Below are 17,865 nucleotides of genomic sequence, written 5' to 3' on the forward strand. Positions count from 1 at the left end.
TATTTTCAACATTGCATTGGTAAGTACATCATATATGGTTAAGAAATTCAATTTGAATTATGCTCCTCAATTGTATAGCTGGATGATCTCCTTCTTTCTGAGGATATTCTTTTTATATTGAGATCAATGAATTTCAGTTGCATAGTTTTGGTGCAAACATGTCGCAAGTCCAAACAATTTTCATGTATTTTTTTTCAAAATTTTGCAACTAATAATTGAGTATAAGAAATAAATGTAAATGGTCGTTTTTGGTTCATGTAGTTTGCCAGTTTTATCATTCTAATTTCCGTGGTTTCAATTGTGTCAACTTTTATTTATGTTGTTTTAAATTCGAGTAAATCAAGGACACGCTACAAATTTTGTCAACAGGTGACTCTTTCCCTTAAAAAAAATTGTAGCTAACATTTGTACTGAATTTTGTACGCTACCAATACAAAGGACAAGTGATTTCGACATTGACTAATATATTGTGAGTCTATGACTATGAAATGGCCCCTCTATCCTTGAAGCTCTAAGACTTACAAGTTAAGAAATCTATTGCTTCATTACTATTAACTGAATTTCTTACAGAATGCTATGGTATGGATAAATTTGATGCACGCGAGGTAATCTTGAGTACCAAATCTGTAACCCAAAAAATATAAAAAACCAAATGTGATAAAATCATAAATCTCAGGATCATTTGTGAAAATGAACCTTGTATAAATGAAATGTTACAGTATTTTATGGTAGAGATCAATTTGATGCACGTGAGGAAATCTTGAGTACCAAATCTGTAATGAAAAAAATATACAAAACCAAATGTGATAATTTTGTAAATCTCTACATCATTTGTGAAAATGACCCTTGTATAAATGAGAGCTTGATGGTTCACCTCTAAATTTTGATGTCCCACGCAAAATTCATTTAGAAGAATTTTTGTTTTTATTTTTATATTTATAGAACTTTAGAAGAAGTTGTCCATCAATTTTATTGAGTACGGAGCACTAAATGAACGGAAATGCAATAATGAGAGGGTTGTGGGTGAGGAGTTCAATCCCACTATAAAGGAAAATATTAAACTTAAACTTTTTAAATCATTGTATGGTCGGATTGAACCCCTCACTCACATCCCCCACATTGTAGCAGCTCCCCTAAATGAAACATCCACTTACCACAAAAGTATACATGCCCCACGAAATATTCATAAATCCTACGCTTCGCATTGCATATTTTAAATATAATTCATTTTTTATTTTTTGTCAAACAATTTGTTTTAATTTATTGATAGTAATTTATTGGTAAGTATTTAGTAATGGTAGTCTCTCTATGGCATGTTTATTAATATGAAAAATCACTTCCATTCGAGGTCATTACAGTGTTTGTTAAGATTTTGGAAATTCAATTCAAAGTGAGGCACGGATAAAATCACCAATCACACCCGTGATTTTTCAAGACTGGGACTTCATAATGAGGGAGTGTTATTGTGATTGTTGGTAATCCTCAATTACTTTCTTTCCATTCCTTTTCCCTCTGATTCTTTGTTTTATTTGTTTATTTATAAATATTTTGTTTTGTGATGCAGAAGCAGTTGTCGTGAAAAGTTGCTGTAACCATGATATAGTTGTCGTTTTTTGGCCTGCACATGCAATGATTTGTCTCCAGTTGTAGATTCGGAGCTACGAAGCGTAGATGATGTCAGGTTGCATCGGGTTCAAGTTTAGTTGGTGCGACACCAGCGGCGTAGCCAGGAATTCTCTCAAGGAGGGTCAACATTATTAGCCAAGATAAATGAAAAAGCCATACCACCACCAGACTTGGACTATGATGGTTTAGAGGAGAAGAAAAATGCATACAAGGATGTGCCATGAGAATAAAACTATGAGATAATAGATTAATAACCTAAAATCTTAAGTATCCATTATTTTTCTACATAAATATTTTAGAATAAGTTCAATTATATAAGAAAACTTTGATGGTTGTTGTTCCAAAAATATTTAATGGGTTTTAAGACAATATTGGAAGATGTTGCTAATTAACCTGAACATGAATAAAAACACTTACGTGGTAGAAGGTCAAACCAGTTGCTCTACCACCCACTTCCATATGCTTCATCAAGGGTAGAATCAGGAATTTTTCAACGGGTGGGCTAGCTAAAGTTATTAGCTTAAAATTTAATGATTATTTTTTTTGGTACGTATACTTACAATTTCTATAGTCTTTGTAGAAATAAAAGTAAACATTAAATCATATAAACCACGCTAGTTCATAGCTCCATAAACTAATTTTCAATAAGTTTTAACATAAACCAAATAGGGTTTAACATTATAGTGGATTAGGCTTTTTACCTAGATTGACCTTAGTTCCTTCATGCATTCATATCATACATGAAAAATTGTTTTATGTAAAAATATTGACTAAGTATGAAAATTGGGTTTTTGGAATAATCATTTTCTGAAGATAATTTTTGGCGGCTTTTATTCCTCACACATCAAATAAGAAAACTTGATTTTATGGGAATTTAGTATGAAGTATATATTGACTTAATGAGCCATCATTTTTAGCCTAAATCGTATTTTACACTAAAACCGATTTTTCATATTTTGATTTGGTGGGAATTTGATTTTCTAGTATTTTTATTTGAATCCAAATGGGGGGTACTTCCTTATTTACATTGTAAACTTAAGTAAATGGAGTAATATAAAAATAAATAAAAGTAAAATGACAAAGACATTTACTTAAATGTTGAAAGTGGAAATAAGGTAATATGTACACTGTTACCATTGGGTCAGAAGGGTCAATAAGATAATCTGTACACTGTTACCATTGGGTCAGAAGGGTCATATGACCCTCCTAGGCCTTAATTGGCTCCGCCCCTGTGCGACACTATGAGTTTAACCGGTATGGTGATATGGCTCTCTTTGGGTTGCCCGAAAGGATGTGCATGGTGGTCTTGTTTCTTAGTTTGTTTTAGTCTAATAATTCCCATGAACTCTTTAGGAGTTTGATGTAGTTTGTTTTTTGTATAGGATATTTTATTTCTTTTTGGCTTTCGATACGGATTTGTTGTTTTTGCCGTCATGCGAAAAATCTTTATTGAATGTTTGAGTACATGTGCTTTTGATTATTGATTCAGGGATTTTAATTATTTTTTGGGTTGTGCGGATTCTCTCCAAATCAGTTCAACTTGTTGTTGCGTTTGGTCACTGAAGAAATTGTATCCATACTCAGCACCTTAGTTGCTTTGTACTTATTTTTGTTTATCTTATCAATAAAATACTATTGCTATTTTATCAAAAAATGGTTGCCATTAAGATCAAATCAAGGTTTTCCTCAAATTAATTTGACAAAATGCTAACTTGGAGGACTTACTTCAATCTTTTTGTGCTACCCTACAACACAACATATCCACGTGTAAATATTGAATACATATGAGTCAAGTACACATTCTGTCAATTAATTTAAAGGCTGTAAATTGATTCAATAAAATTTGAGTTCGAATCATGTTCAGGTCGTTCAAACAAAATATTAGGCTTATTAGAGATTAAAGCTCGAGCTTGAGCTTTGGTATACTCATCTTATAAAAGCTCGAGATTATTTGTGCTCAGCCTTCTCAGCCCATAATTAATCTCATAGAAATTATAACTTGGCTTTAATTGCAATTGGTTCATAAATACAATATTGATTTCTGAGTGTCTTTATTAGCTTTCTTTGTTAATACCACCCATATCTTCTGTTTCCACAAAAGTTACGGTGCCTACCATAAAAATTTGAGGGGAAAAAAAAAAAAAATCAGATTTACATTAGCTTTGATGGCACTGCTGCTAAATTCTTAATTTTTTTTTTTTTCCAGATTCCAAAATTTTATTTTATTTTAATAAATTTATTCAAAAAGAAGAAGAATGATACTATTTGAAAAAATATTGTTTCCCCCCCCCCTTTTTTTTTTAAAAAATTTTATTAATATTCAGGAGAAGATCAGAACCGAAATTGTACTCTTTGGATTGTGCCATGATTAATTTATTCCTTTCACGAGCTACAAAAAAGTGAAAAGCCCCACATAATTCAAAAACAACCATTTTTGCTCTTAAGCCAATAATTAAACAAAATAGTAGAAAAGGGAACTTGGCTTGCGGATTAGAGGTCTCAGGTTCGAACACTCATAATATTTTATGACATCTTAGTTATGTGCGTGTGTGAAAAATCTCATCCTTATAATATAGACTATCGCTTGTAAAAAATAATAAATATAAACATATAAAGGTGAAAAAAATAAAAAGAATGAGTAAAGTGAGATATCGTGGGATCACTCTAGTCCTCTTATAAGGCTTCATCGGCGGACCACTCTATATAGATACAGTCATATACATTTTCCATGTACTCACACTTTTTCCTTAAATTTCTTCGTAAGCTTTACCTATAAGAACACAACTCAAACCTCTCTCGCTCCGTCACCTTTTTTCTCTTTTTTCCCAAACCTATACGGCTAAAATCCGAAAAAAAAGAAGCGCTTAATTATCAAATCAATTAAACAAAAATGCCGGTGGAGGTAGTTACGGCGTCGTTTCTGCGGCGGTGACACGTCAGCGTTTGGTGGTGGGGTTTTCTTTTTTTGAAAAAATAAATGGGTTCGAGTCCGGCGGGGAGTGGTGGCGGTGGTGGGTCCGGTGGTAGTGTTGTCGGCGGCGGTGGCGGCGGCGGTGCTGTGGGTGGTTGTACCAATGGTACAAGCAATAACGGCTGCTGCAACGTGAGCCTCAAGTGTAGGTGTAGATGGAGGTGTTTAATGTCCTCGGGGTTCGTTTTCTTCTTGGGCTGCTTCGTGTTGTTCGGATCAGTGGCCACGCTCTACGTCTGGTTCGCTTTCACGCCCTATTATGCTCGTACGGCCTTGTCGTCTTCCTCCATGCTTGGTTGTCAGGAGGACAATGAAGGTTCCTGGTCTGTTGGTGTTTTCTTCGGCGACTCTCCTTTTTCCCTCAAACCCATTGAAGCTGTAAGATTCTTAATTTCTTTAATTTTGTAATTTTTTACTGTCTGGGTGTGTGTGTTTTGTGTTTTTCTAATATGGGTATTTTTCGAATTTTTTAATTTATTTTTGGTTTAGTTTTTGGGTTGTGGTGGGTTTGCCTAGGATATTTCAATTTGGTTTGTTTTGATTTTGACATCTTCGGGAAGAAATTGGCTTTGCTGAAAGTGTGGTTTTTGCACAGTAAATTATTATAATTTTCTTTTGTTTTCTTGGAGGAAAAGTTTTTCTTCAAGCAAACTGCGGTGGTTAACTTGAGTTTTTCTTCTATGGGTTGTTCTTTTATTGTTTGGTTACTTTTTATTTTGGGTTTTAATTCCTTTTTCAAAAAAATAAAAAAATAAAATTTGTGAGCTGGGTAGTTTATCTGTTAAATTATGGATTTTGGGTGACTTTGAATTTTGAAAAATGGTTTGGAATTCGGTGTAGATGAATGTATGGAGGGACAAAACTGCGGCTTGGCCAGTGGCCAACCCAGTTGTGACTTGTGCTTCAGTTTCTGATGCTGGTTTTCCAAGTAATTTTGTTGCTGATCCTTTCCTTTATGTCCAGGTAATTGCTCTGGTCTCTATTCAAATTTCTTAGTTTTTACACTTCTGTAATCTAATTGATTGCATGTCAATATTCGAAGGACCAATTTAATGTACTATAGCAAAGGCACTTGAAATTTCATGGCTTGTACGTTTATAACCTTGAGTAAATTGTAATAGCAGAGTATTTATGGTCATGTTTCTGATAAAACCTTGAGGACTACATGGTTTCATGCTTAAATCTCAAGGGGAGATGGTAGGATATTATCATGTTTCCTTGGGGTGGGATGTAAAGGGCTGGACTCGGTATTTGATACACTTAAGTTTGAAGGTTTCATTTATATTTTTCTGTTCTTATTAGCAACAGTGGTAACAAGTTTAAGTGAATTTAAGCAAGTGGGTGAGAATAGCATAATGATGGCATTACTGATGTTATCCAAAGTTTCAATTGTTAGTTTATACTTTGAATTGATCATTAGCAGTAACATCGCTGAAGGCAACGTTTGTGACAGAGGCAATCAGGATTAGTTTGAGTTATGCCTTACCTCATTGTTCTGACGGACGTTGATGGTCCTCTAATTTAGTATGCCAATATAGAAACTGGAAAGGTTTATAGTGTTCCAATTTATGTGCATGGTTGTTAGTAATTGAAAAGATATATAATTTTTGGTTCTAGGTTTAGAAAGGATCACTTGTATTAATGGTTCAGTAGGATGACACTGATAATATGTTGTGTATATGAATCTGGAAAGCATGGACACGACGATGAGGGTGAATTAGTGAGTGTTATTTCCTTGTACCTTATAATTTTTAAAATTTTGAGAAATTGTTTTACCTTGCAATAATCTGATTCTTATGGGTATTCTCACTTTAAACATTAACCATAATGGATGCAGTAAACCTTTCTCAAGTTCAAACTTCAGCTGTAGTGATTCTCTGTACTAGAAGTGGCTGTCTTTTTTACATTTGGATTACTTGTCTGCAGAAATCATCTTTATGCGCTTAGTGTCAGTGTCTATGTAATAAGCATAACCCCTTTTTCATTGCCCATTGGTTGCAATCTTATTGCACTTTGTGAATATCATTGCTCTTGTTCAAAACACCCTGTTGTTGGATGCTGGCTAGATATCATTTGTCCTTCTGTAAGCTTGTGTCATAGGCACTTCTTGCAGAATGATAGTTTCTCTTATAATTTATTCTTCTGAAAGCACTGAAATTCTTTGCCATCTCTGATTCCGAACTGCTGGTGTGTTGTAGGCCATGCCATTTTTGTTGTGCATTTGAGGCAAATATGTTTTTTCTTCGCATTCTTTTTTATTTTCTCTTTTTATATATTGGTTCTTATTATCCTTAGTAAAATTCTAGTTGATTGCTACTATCAAGGTCAAGCGTAAAGTTCATATTTCTCTAAATTTGTTGACTATATATGGTTTATATGTGTTTGTTGGACAGTTGTAGTGGAGGAGATATATTTCATTTTACGATACTGTCTCCTGTGTAGGATTTTTTTTTAGGTCAAATCTCCTGTGTAGCATATTAAGTGCATGATTTAGTGTCAAACTTCATTCATGCACCATTTGATGTTGTGCTATTATTATGTTTGGTTGGTTCGTCTTTCTCGAGCAAGGCATGATTTTGATAAATACTCATAGGTAGTGGGAGAGTGCTTCTCTGTTGCTGACATTCTTCTCTGGATTCTTGTGGTGAAAACTTGACTTTGTTTTTTTCTCAATAGATTGTTTTGATAGTGGTATCACTGAACTTTTCTGGTTGCTGGACCATTTTGGATATAGATACATTCCAGGAACTTGATAATATAATGCCCTGTGTGTATTCTGATAGTGCTTAGCCCGGGACCACCACTAGTTGAAAACATTGCTGGAATTATCACGTTATTGATATTTTTATTACATAGAATGCAGTTGCCATGAGAGGGACAACCAATATAAGTTGTTGTCAAGCTTTTCATCATTGTACTGGCCGTTTTATCCCTTCTATTTTCAAACCTCAATACAAATAGTAGATGTTTCTACTTGATTGTACCAAGGCTCCATTTCATTTGGCGGAAAATATTTTCCAAGAAAAATGATTTCCTTCGGGAAAAAGTCATTCTCTATTATTTGATAAATTGAAAATGACTATATTTTATTTGGGAAGTTAGTTAAAAATTGACAATAAAGACAGGAATTATAGTAGTGGGGGTGTTGGGGTGGCGGGGTGGCGGTAGGGCTGCCATGACTGGATTTCTGTCATTGGCCAAACAGTAAACACCGGTCAATGTCAGTCACTTTCTATCTCTACAATTTTGTATCATCCTAAGGCCACCATAACTATACCCAGACACCCATCACTGTGCTGTCCTGCATAAGTTATTTAATGAGTTTTTAACAATTTCTCCTATTGGCCATGAAGTGATTTTCTGTTGACCTAGTTGTTTACTAGGTCGTAAACACAAGAAAATCCAGAAATCATTTTCCGGAGATATGAAATGTTGTGTCTTTATTCAACCGGACTACAATTCTCCCAGGTGATGGGCATTTTGGAGACTGTTAGCACTGCCATTGGCTCTCCATGCGTTTGTGTCCTTGTGTATGCATACCCTTTGAATGAGTGTTTACTTTGCAGATGTATATTCCAATATCTTCGCACTGCATGTCTTAACGTGCTAAATGTTGTGGCTTAGAATTACTTGATGACACTATTCAATATTTCGGCTTCTTTTTTCAGGGAGATTTTTACTTGCGATTGTATATTCCAATATGATATTGGCAATATTCCTGTAATGTCTTAACGTGTCAACTGTTGTGGTTTTGCTTAGAACTACTTGATTGTATTATTCAATATTTTGGCTTCTCGTTTCAGGGAGATATTTTTTACTTGTTCTATGAAACCAAGAATTCAATCACCATGCAAGGAGATATAGGGGTTTCAAAAAGTACCGATAAGGGAGCAACATGGCAGCAATTGGGCATTGCCTTGGATGAAGAGTGGCATCTCTCTTATCCATATGTCTTCAACTACCTTGGCCAAGTAAGATCCAATTTCCTTTTGCATGCACACCAACCCAATTGATTCCATCACCAGGGCCAATGGAAGCAAAGAAACATAAAAAATATATCTGCACAATTTTTCATGCATCTTTGGTCAAGTTGCAGCATTCGGGGACACATGTATGGGTTGATTGCAGACACAAAAAACCACTGATAATCTAATTTTCGAGGGTAAATTTTATATCTATTGCATAACTTCTTTCTTCTTCTTTCTTACAGATATATATGATGCCTGAGAGCAGTATGAAAGGAGAGCTTCGTCTGTACCGAGCACTCAATTTTCCAATGCAATGGACTCTGGAAAAAGTGATCATGAAAAAGCCTCTTGTTGATTCCTTCATAATCAATTATAATGGAGCTTATTGGCTTTTTGGTTCAGATCACAGTGGATTTGGTACCAGAAAAAATGGACAGTTGGAAATCTGGTATAGCAGCTCACCTCTTGGTCCTTGGAAACCACACAAAAAGAACCCTGTATATAATGTTGATAAGAGCTTTGGGGCTCGAAATGGAGGCAGACCATTTTTCTACAATGGGAATCTTTATCGTTTTGGTCAAGACTGTGCTGAAACATATGGGAGAAGAGTGCGCACCTTTAAGGTGGAAGTTCTTACCAAAGACGAGTACAAAGAAGTTGAAGTCTCCTTAGGGTTAATAGAGCCAAGTAAGGGGCGCAATGCTTGGAATGGTGCTCGCCATCATCATCTTGATGTGCAGCAGCTGAATACTGGTGAGTGGATTGGAGTGATGGATGGAGACCGGGTACCTTCCGGAGATTCAGTTCGGAGGTTTATTCTTGGCAGTGCTTCAGTAGTGATTGTTGCTGTACTCGTTATATTACTGGGAGTACTACTTGGAGCTGTGAAGTGCCTAATTCCCCTCAATTGGTGCACTTACAACTCGGGTAAGAGGAGTGATGCATTCTTGGCCTGGGAAAGGTCACATTTGTTTTCTTCGAAAGTGAGACGGTTTTGCAGCCGCTTGAACAGAGAAGTTTCATTCTTCAGAGGGAGGATTAAACCTAATACCTGTGCTGGAAGACTGGTTCTTGCTATACTTTTGGCATGTGGAGTCGCAGCTATGTGCACAGGGGTTAAATATATATATGGTGGCAGCGGTGCAGAAGAAGCTTACCCATTGAAAGGTCACTACTCAGAGTTCACCTTATTAACAATGACCTATGATGCTCGTCTTTGGAATTTGAAAATGTATGTTAAACACTATTCTAGATGTTCCTCAGTGCGAGAAATCGTTGTGGTGTGGAACAAGGGAATACCTCCTAAAGTAAGTGATTTTGACTCCACAGTGCCAGTTAGGATCAGGGTAGAGAAACAAAACTCACTTAATAATCGGTTCAAGATGGATTCTTTGATAAAGACACGAGCTGTTCTGGAGCTTGATGACGACATTATGATGACTTGCAATGATATTGAGCGGGGATTCAGGATATGGCGTCAACACCCAGATCGTATTGTGGGTTTCTACCCCCGGCTAATTGGTGGAAGCCCGTTGAAGTATAGAGGTGAGAAATTTGCCCGGACTCATAAAGGTTACAACATGATTCTCACAGGGGCAGCTTTCCTTGATAGTCAAGTAGCTTTCGAGAGGTATTGGGGTGAAGAAGCCCGCCAAGCTAGGGAAGTCGTGGACAAGTATTTCAACTGCGAGGACGTGCTGATGAATTACTTGTATGCAAATGCAAGCTCATCTAAGACTGTGGAGTATGTGAGGCCTGCATGGGCAATCGATACGTCCAAGTTATCTGGTGCTGCAATCAGCCGAAATACACAAGTTCACTATCATATAAGGAGCAACTGCCTCCAGAAGTTTTCTGAGATGTATGGAAGTTTGGCCGGTCGCAAGTGGGAATTTGATGGCCGGAAGGATGGTTGGGATGTATAGCCAGGCAGGTAGAGTAGCTAGTCGCTTATCAACTCCTGAATTTGTTAATCCTTCTCTCTTCATTTAGTGAACTTTTAGTAGTTTCTTTTTATACTCCTTTCCCTCCCTAGCCCCCTGTGAATTTCCTGTCGGGGAATTTAGTTTATCTATATATTTGAATTTTGATCAGTAAGATGTACATTGTATTTTTTTGGTATTTCTTATGTGTTGGTGGAAATTGATCTGGCTTAAGTTTCTATTCCTCATGATTTTGGACGCCCCATGGAAATTGCGAATTTTATTGCCAAAAATGTGGTATGTTATTATATCCCCAGACTGAATCCTGGATAAGAGTATGATCTATTATGATTGCAATAATGTTATGAAATATAAATGAAAGAACCACCTAGCTCTCTTTTAGTTTTTCTTCCCCTAATGTTGGAAGAGGTCGAAGTTCAAAAAACCCCTTCGCCGTTGATAAAAAAAACAAAAAAAAACATTAAACTCAATGCTAATATACTTAGGGAAGTTTCTCAGTTAAAATCCTTAACCTAAAATTGAAACACAAATTGTAAACTCAATAACGGAAGTTAAGCAAGCTTAAAAGCAGAGGGCATTTTCGTGATTAAGGCTTGGAATGTGGTGGTCGAAGAAATGGAGGATGATACTTGGAATTTTGCATGACAGTGTTTACAGCAGCTCAAGAAATGGTTTTCTTGCTTGATGAAGGTTCGGGTTTTGACCTGTCGTTGTTGCTTAATTTATAGAGGCTGAAGGCTCCTTTAGTTCTCAAACTCTAGCTGTTGACACCTCTCTTCTCCCCATTTCTATAAGAGAAACTCTCATACAGCGGGGATAGCACTTTTGCTTTTCCGGCTAATAACGCAATGACACGTAGGATAAATTTTTTCACATGTCATTGTGTTATTAGCCGGGATAGCACAACCCCGTTACAAGTAAGGGTATTTTTGCATTTCCAGAGGGGTTTGATTTTTCTTTTCCGGTCCCAACAGAGAGATCATCAGGAGCTAGCATAACTAAAAGCTGCTAAGCATAAAGCTTAAGTGGAGAATTTGCAGCTCCGTCTTGAAGCTCAAGATGCTCGCGACTCTACAGAGGATCGTCACCTGAAGGAAGAGGTTTCTCGTCTCAAAGATCTACCGGCCCAAGCTGAATCTCGCAAAGGGAAGACTTTGAAGCTTCAAGAGGATGCTTCCAGCTCCAAGAAGCGTGAGTTAGAGAAAAAGACTCAGAATTTGGGCAGGATCAAATTTTCCCTTGAATTGAAAGGCCGAGTGCTTGAAGAAAGATTTTCACGACTACAAACTTCACACCGTTAAAGCTGTTCGTCAAAGTTACAATGAATGACTTGACTCTAACATCAGGGATGCTACAACAGTGGATGCTTGCAAGTCATTTAGTTTGAAGAAGAACTCTACCTCTACAAGCCAACTTGCCAAGTCATTTAGTTTGCAAAAGAACTCTACTTACGCAAGCTAACTGCGAGGGCTTAGCCTCTCCCTTGAACATAGGTTTTATTTGTTTTAACTTTGCTAAGTTTTCGCCAAGGGGTCTAGCTTAGTGGAAAAATACTTGTATTTACAAAGAAATAATGAACCCAATTTTGTATTCACCTTTTGAAGATGATTTATGAATTTGAAATGTCCCCAAAACCATTAGTTGAAGGGTGTAAATAGTTGACAGAAAAACAAACAAAAAAAACCCAAAAGAGAAAATTGACTAGCTTCTGCCTCCACCTTGCTAGTTCTTCAATTTCACTCCCAAGAATACATGAACTCCCAAGAATTATGGGTCCAAGCTTATGGCAGACTCAAATCATGCAAATCAATAAGCCCAACACAGCTCAAACAATTCCATGCATTTATCATCAAAACAAAGCCTCTCCCTCTCCCAACCCAACACCTCATATATCCAAAACTCACTTCTTCAACTGAAAAAAACTTCACTCACATTCTCTCCTTCTTAAACCACTTGGAAAAGCCAGACCTCTGCCTCAGCCTCTACAATGCCATCATCCAAGGCCTCCCTTCAAACCCCAACAACAAAGCAAGCTCGCTTCTTCAGCTGTTGGAATTACTCAAACATATGCTTGTCAATGGCCTCCTTCCTGATAACTACACTGTGCCCTCCGTTCTCAAGGCATGCGCGCGGTCGCGTGCGCTGAGAGAAGGCCAGCAAATGCACACCTATGCTATCAAGACTGGGCTTGTTTTGTCCAATGTGTATGTGAAGAACACTCTTATGAGGCTTTATGCTGTTTGTGGGGTTATAAATTGTGTCCGCAACTTGTTTGATGAAGGTCCTCAACGAGATTTGGTGTCATGGACTACGCTTATTCAGGGTTATGTTAAAATGGGGTTGCCCAGAGAAGGCGTGGAAGCATTCTTTGACATGTGTGATGCCAAAATTATGGCAGATGAGATGACATTGGTCATTGTTCTCTCTGCTTGCTCTAAATTGGGAGACTTGAGCTTGGGGAGGAAGATAAATGAATACATATATGATAATGGGGTCTACCGAGATGTTTTTATAGGAAATGCTCTGGTTGATATGTACTTGAAGTGTGGAGATGCTGATTTTGCATATAAGGTGTTTAACGAGATGCCTGTGAGAAATGTAGTTTCTTGGAATTCAATGATATCAGGTTTGGCACATCAAGGGAAATTTAAGGAAGCATTGGATGTGTTCCGGGAGATGCAAAGAATAGGTCTTGAGCCAGATGATGTTACTTTAGTTGGTGTTTTGAATTCGTGCGCGAATCTTGGAGTGCTCGAGTTGGGGGAGTGGGTACATGCTTATGTTGATAGAAATCGGATCGAGGCAGATGGGTTTATAGGGAATGCACTCGTGGATATGTATGCTAAGTGTGGAAGCATAGACCAAGCCTTTAAAGTTTTTCAGGGCATGAAACGTAGAGATGTATATTCCTATACTGCCATGATTGTTGGATTAGCTATGCATGGGGAAGTTGAGAGGGCATTGGATATATTTGCTGAGATGCCTAGAATGGGCATCGAACCAGATGAGGTGACATTTATAGGAGTCCTGGCAGCATGTAGTCATGGAGGACTTGTTGCAGAGGGTCAGAAATATTTTAGAGATATGTCAAGTGTGTACAAGCTCAGACCTCAGACAGAGCATTACGGCTGCATGGTTGACCTTTTAGGCCGTGCCGGGTTAATTAACGAAGCAGAGGAGTTTGTTAAAAACATGCCAATTGAGCCCGATGCCTTCGTCTGGGGGGCCCTATTGGGAGCCTGTAGGATCCATGGGAAAGTAGAGCTGGCTGAAAGTGTAATGAAAAAACTACTGAAGGTAGAGCCAGAGAGAGATGGTGCATATGTGCTCATGTCAAACATATATTCCTCAGCAAATAGATGGAAGGATGCAGTGAAGTTGAGAAGGGCAATGAAAGGAAAGAACATGAAGAAAACTCCTGGGTGCAGTTCAATTGAACTTGATGGTGTTGTTCATGAATTCAGAAAGGGTGACAAATCACATAAAAGAAGTAAACACATATACAAATTGCTGGATGAGATTATGAGCCACCTAAAGAACCATGAGCTATTGGCACATTGAAGAACATTCTTTTGATGATTGAGGCATATCAACAGAAAATCGTTCCGGTGGGTTGAGAAAGAAAAGGGTTGGTAGTGTGCACGCATTGCGCCTGGCATGATCAACTTGATCCCATAGTTCAACATCATGGTCTTTGAGGATTTACTGCATATTCCGAGAGGTAAGCAAGAAGATAAAGTTTAATAATTTTTGTCAACCTACTGGGTAATTTAATGTAAAAAATTATCTTGTAAACTATTAACTACACTCCATGATCCACACAAGATTTAATTATACTGTACTATATGATCTATGTTTGCTTATGCAGAAGCTGCTTTTGTCTTCTACCAAAAACACCATTAAGTAAAGATGAGTGCTCGCATCAGTCGTCCACGCACACGTCGGGACTGTGAGCTGTTAATGCACGCAAGTCCAACAATGCATCAATGGCTAATGCCCATAATCCTTTAAGTTGATGGACCAAGCCCCAAGTTTTCCCACTAGTGTAGAAAGTTTGCTACAAAAACTTACAGGTCCTTGTATCATTTTTATTATAAAAAGCCCAATTTTATTGGGTTTATGGAGCTGGATGGCGTACACGCATACCTTAGTTGCTAAGACAGAAGCCAGCGGAAGTAGGGAATTATAGAACCCCACAACTAGCTTGCCTCCTAGAAAGTGTGTAGTTTGATGCCTGCAGAATTGGCTTTGAACCCTATTATTAACTTATCCGACATTGCCAAATCAAAAGAAACCTGTTTCACTACCATAAGCTTTGGAAACTATAATAATTATAACTTATAAGGCAGTTCTCTGTTACTACTACATCAGCCAGAAATCTGCTCAATTTCATTCCTTTCCGTTAACAAACATCCACTCATTAAAATATTCTAGTAATCTTTTTCAATCAAACTTTGTTGGGTTTTTCTCTTCATTTTCGTTTTTTGGGTTGTTCGGATGCTTTGCCTTGTTATCCAATTCAAGATCAAAGTAGTTTACTGCTGGATCTCCACATTAGTCAACATGTTTTAGACGTCTACAATACCCGTTTGGATTCTTGGGTGCTTAAAGTGAAGGGGGGGATGCAATACAAATGAGAAAACTTACACGAAACCGGTTTATGCAATCCTTCTTTCTATCTCTCTCATCACGTGATAGGTTAACTAAACGAGTGATAGCCAAGTTTTTCTCTCACAAAAGGCAACATCATAGCCACATAACTAGGAAACAAGGCACCCCTGCCAGAAGGCAACCCAAACCAAAATTGAAAGATCCCCAAGAAGCTTGAAGCAACAAGAAAATCAGCATGAAATTTTAGATTATTTCCATGCTTTTTCAAATTTAAAGAAATTCATCTTAGAAATTATTTTTGGTGATTTTTGCCAAAAAAGAAAAAGAAAATTAAGGCTACAACAGTTGAACCAGTAAGCATATGGTCAGGGTACTATATGGGCTGAAAGAGGGAGGACTGAGTCATATTAGTACCTGCCCTTTAGCATTTGCCTTGGCAGTTTTGGCTTGTACTATTTTATCCCAAACATATCGTCCAACTTTACAGTGGAGCAGCAGGGTTTGTCTTGTACTATTCTGGTATTCTGCTATACCTGTCTAAATCCATATGCAGCAAAAACTTTAAAAGATATTTTAAAATAAAAAATTTCTGCTGCTATTCATAACAAAACTGATTTTTTTTTTCTTAAATGTTTTTTTGGGTAATGTTTTTGGACTAAAGATTTCACGTTTCTGAGCGGAAAACTATTAAAGTTTTGTTTGGGTAATGTTTTTGGCCATTGTTTTGTTTGGGATTCACTGCTCAATTTTGTCTCAACCAACATGTAAAAAAAGTGGATGTTATTATTCATAATTATTAAAGTTTTCTTTTTGTTTTTCTCCTAACAAAACTTATTAAAGTTTGGTTAAGTGAAGGAAACAATGACCAAATCAGTAATTTCAAGAGAATGTCAATCAACTTTTTCTTTCTTCTTTTTAACAAACTCTGCAATCCACTTTTTCATGACGGATAAGATTTTTGTGATTACAATTGTGAAGGTTTGTGCATTTTATGCCTTCAAACTCAAAACGCCACTTCATAATTTGACCTAACACAATACACTTTACAACCAAAATTGATGATTTGAACGAATTTGAAGTTTTTTTTTTTTTTTTGGGAGGGGGTTAATGAGGAACACCTTATTTGTTCATCAATTACATGAACTTTAGACAAATCCAAACTAATCAACGGGTCTAGTATAGTGAAAAATGGCCTTAATTTACAAACCAATAGTCTCAAATTTGAACCCCATGACACTTTGGTAGTGTGTGTGAGAACACCCTTGACACCTAAACGATCGATTGTATTTAAAAAAAAAAAAAAAGACAAATCCAAACTAAGAAAATGAAAAGGATAAAAAATAAATTTTGGTAACCAAAGAGAAAGAAGTAATATAGGAAGATTGAGGGGGTGAAAGTGCAAAATCACACGGGCAGAATCAAGAATTTCAGTGTACAAAGGAGGTTGTGCTGCTGTGGCAAATGGAAAAAATCTCAGTGATGAGAGAGAAAGAGAACACAAAACAAAGCCAGTCACTCTTCCTTTAGCTCTTGATTTTGTGAAAACAGAGCTGCTCTGGTGTGGGGCTCTACCAGTCTCATAGTTTTCAACGTGAAAAAAATACAGTTTTTCTCAACATATGCTTCTTGTTTGGTTTAAATATAACGCAGATGGTAGAAATGCCCGTGGATTGGCCTCTGCTCTCTCCATGAACACTTTCCTTCAAAGTTAAAAGAGTAATGCTATATATACCTACCACATTTTAGTATCACATATTGGTACTTAATGTGACAAACTGATGTGTACTTGTGGATGCAAATTCCAGTCATGTAATAATAATCTTTTGTATTACATATTGATACCACATTTTTTGTATCACATATTGGTATGGTTATGTGTCGTAGTTTTATTTGCCGTTTGCATTATTTTGTTTATATACACCAAATGAGCATAATGTACATAGATAAAGACAATTCAAATCCTAAAGCAATGTAAATAAACTTTCGCTTCATTCATGCTAACCATGTAAGAATTCACATTTAGTATGTTACTAACTTGAGTGTAGGAAGAAAATGTTATATGTAAACAAGTAATTGCATGTGTAATTAAGGAAATTCGTATTGCATTATTCATCTATGTCATTATGGTGTAGGTCCTTATTGTGCTACTCGACATAAGACTGGTTTTAGAGATTGAACTAAAGAGGCACTCACGTTTTTTGTGTGTGTATGTGTGTCTCATGATAGTATTCATACAACGCATCTATTTAATAGATGACATTTTTGTTTCATTATATTTGCGTTTAAATTACGAATGAACTGTTTTATTCCATCATTTTATATTTGTGCCTAAATGCAACCTTTGTATAATTTATGCTTTACAATCCAGAAATCTCTTCTTGTTAAATGCCAAACGGTTGCAATGGTTAGTTTGGGCTGGCGGTTTGCATGGAGAGAGGTGAGGAGTGGGGTCCACACAAACTGTAACTACTTGTTGTATAAAAAATACAGTTCCTACCTAAACTCACTCTTGGAGAATAACCACAATTTGCGTGAATTCCCCATACTCCAATCTCAGCCACCAGGTAGTGCTAATCTTACCACTCCTCCTACATAAATTTTGGTACATCTTTTGGTAATTTCATTAATTACTTTGGCAAAACATGGTTTCGTTAAATCCATAATAAAAATGTATGTAGGTTAGGAAAGTTGATCTGGGTTTTGTGCCCGTCTCCTTACACTCAGGTTCAAAACGAGTACGATACGG

At 36.8% G+C, this 17,865-nt stretch overlaps 1 protein-coding gene and 1 pseudogene across 2 annotated transcripts; both read left to right on the forward strand.

Moving 5' to 3' along the window:
• Positions 1-4,313: 4,313 nt before the first annotated feature.
• On the forward strand, positions 4,314-10,686 carry LOC110759834 (glycosyltransferase family protein 47). The gene is made up of 4 exons (XM_021961973.2): positions 4,314-4,975; positions 5,438-5,560; positions 8,401-8,568; positions 8,808-10,686. The coding sequence occupies exons 1-4, from the start codon at positions 4,604-4,606 to the stop codon at positions 10,488-10,490; spliced, it is 2,346 nt and encodes a 781-aa protein (XP_021817665.1). The 5' UTR covers positions 4,314-4,603; the 3' UTR covers positions 10,491-10,686.
• A 136-nt stretch (positions 10,687-10,822) lies between these two features.
• Positions 10,823-14,783, forward strand: LOC110759822 (pentatricopeptide repeat-containing protein At1g08070, chloroplastic pseudogene; annotated as a pseudogene). The gene is made up of 2 exons (XR_015833618.1): positions 10,823-14,229; positions 14,377-14,783. The product of XR_015833618.1 is annotated as a pentatricopeptide repeat-containing protein At1g08070, chloroplastic pseudogene (transcript).
• The last annotated feature ends 3,082 nt before the right edge of the window (positions 14,784-17,865 follow it).

This window comes from Prunus avium, chromosome 2 (genome assembly GCF_965620075.1).
Source record: "Prunus avium chromosome 2, drPruAviu1.hap1.1, whole genome shotgun sequence".
NCBI lineage: Eukaryota > Viridiplantae > Streptophyta > Magnoliopsida > Rosales > Rosaceae > Prunus > Prunus avium.

Bases quoted from the DNA above. Each gene is read 5' to 3' on its own strand.
- LOC110759834 (XM_021961973.2), top strand. From the start codon at position 4,604: ATGGGTTCGAGTCCGGCGGGGAGTGGTGGCGGTGGTGGGTCCGGTGGT. The intron at 4,976-5,437 runs GTAAGATTCTTA...AATTCGGTGTAG, and splicing joins CCCTCAAACCCATTGAAGCT to ATGAATGTATGGAGGGACAA. The intron at 8,569-8,807 runs GTAAGATCCAAT...TCTTTCTTACAG, and splicing joins TCTTCAACTACCTTGGCCAA to ATATATATGATGCCTGAGAG.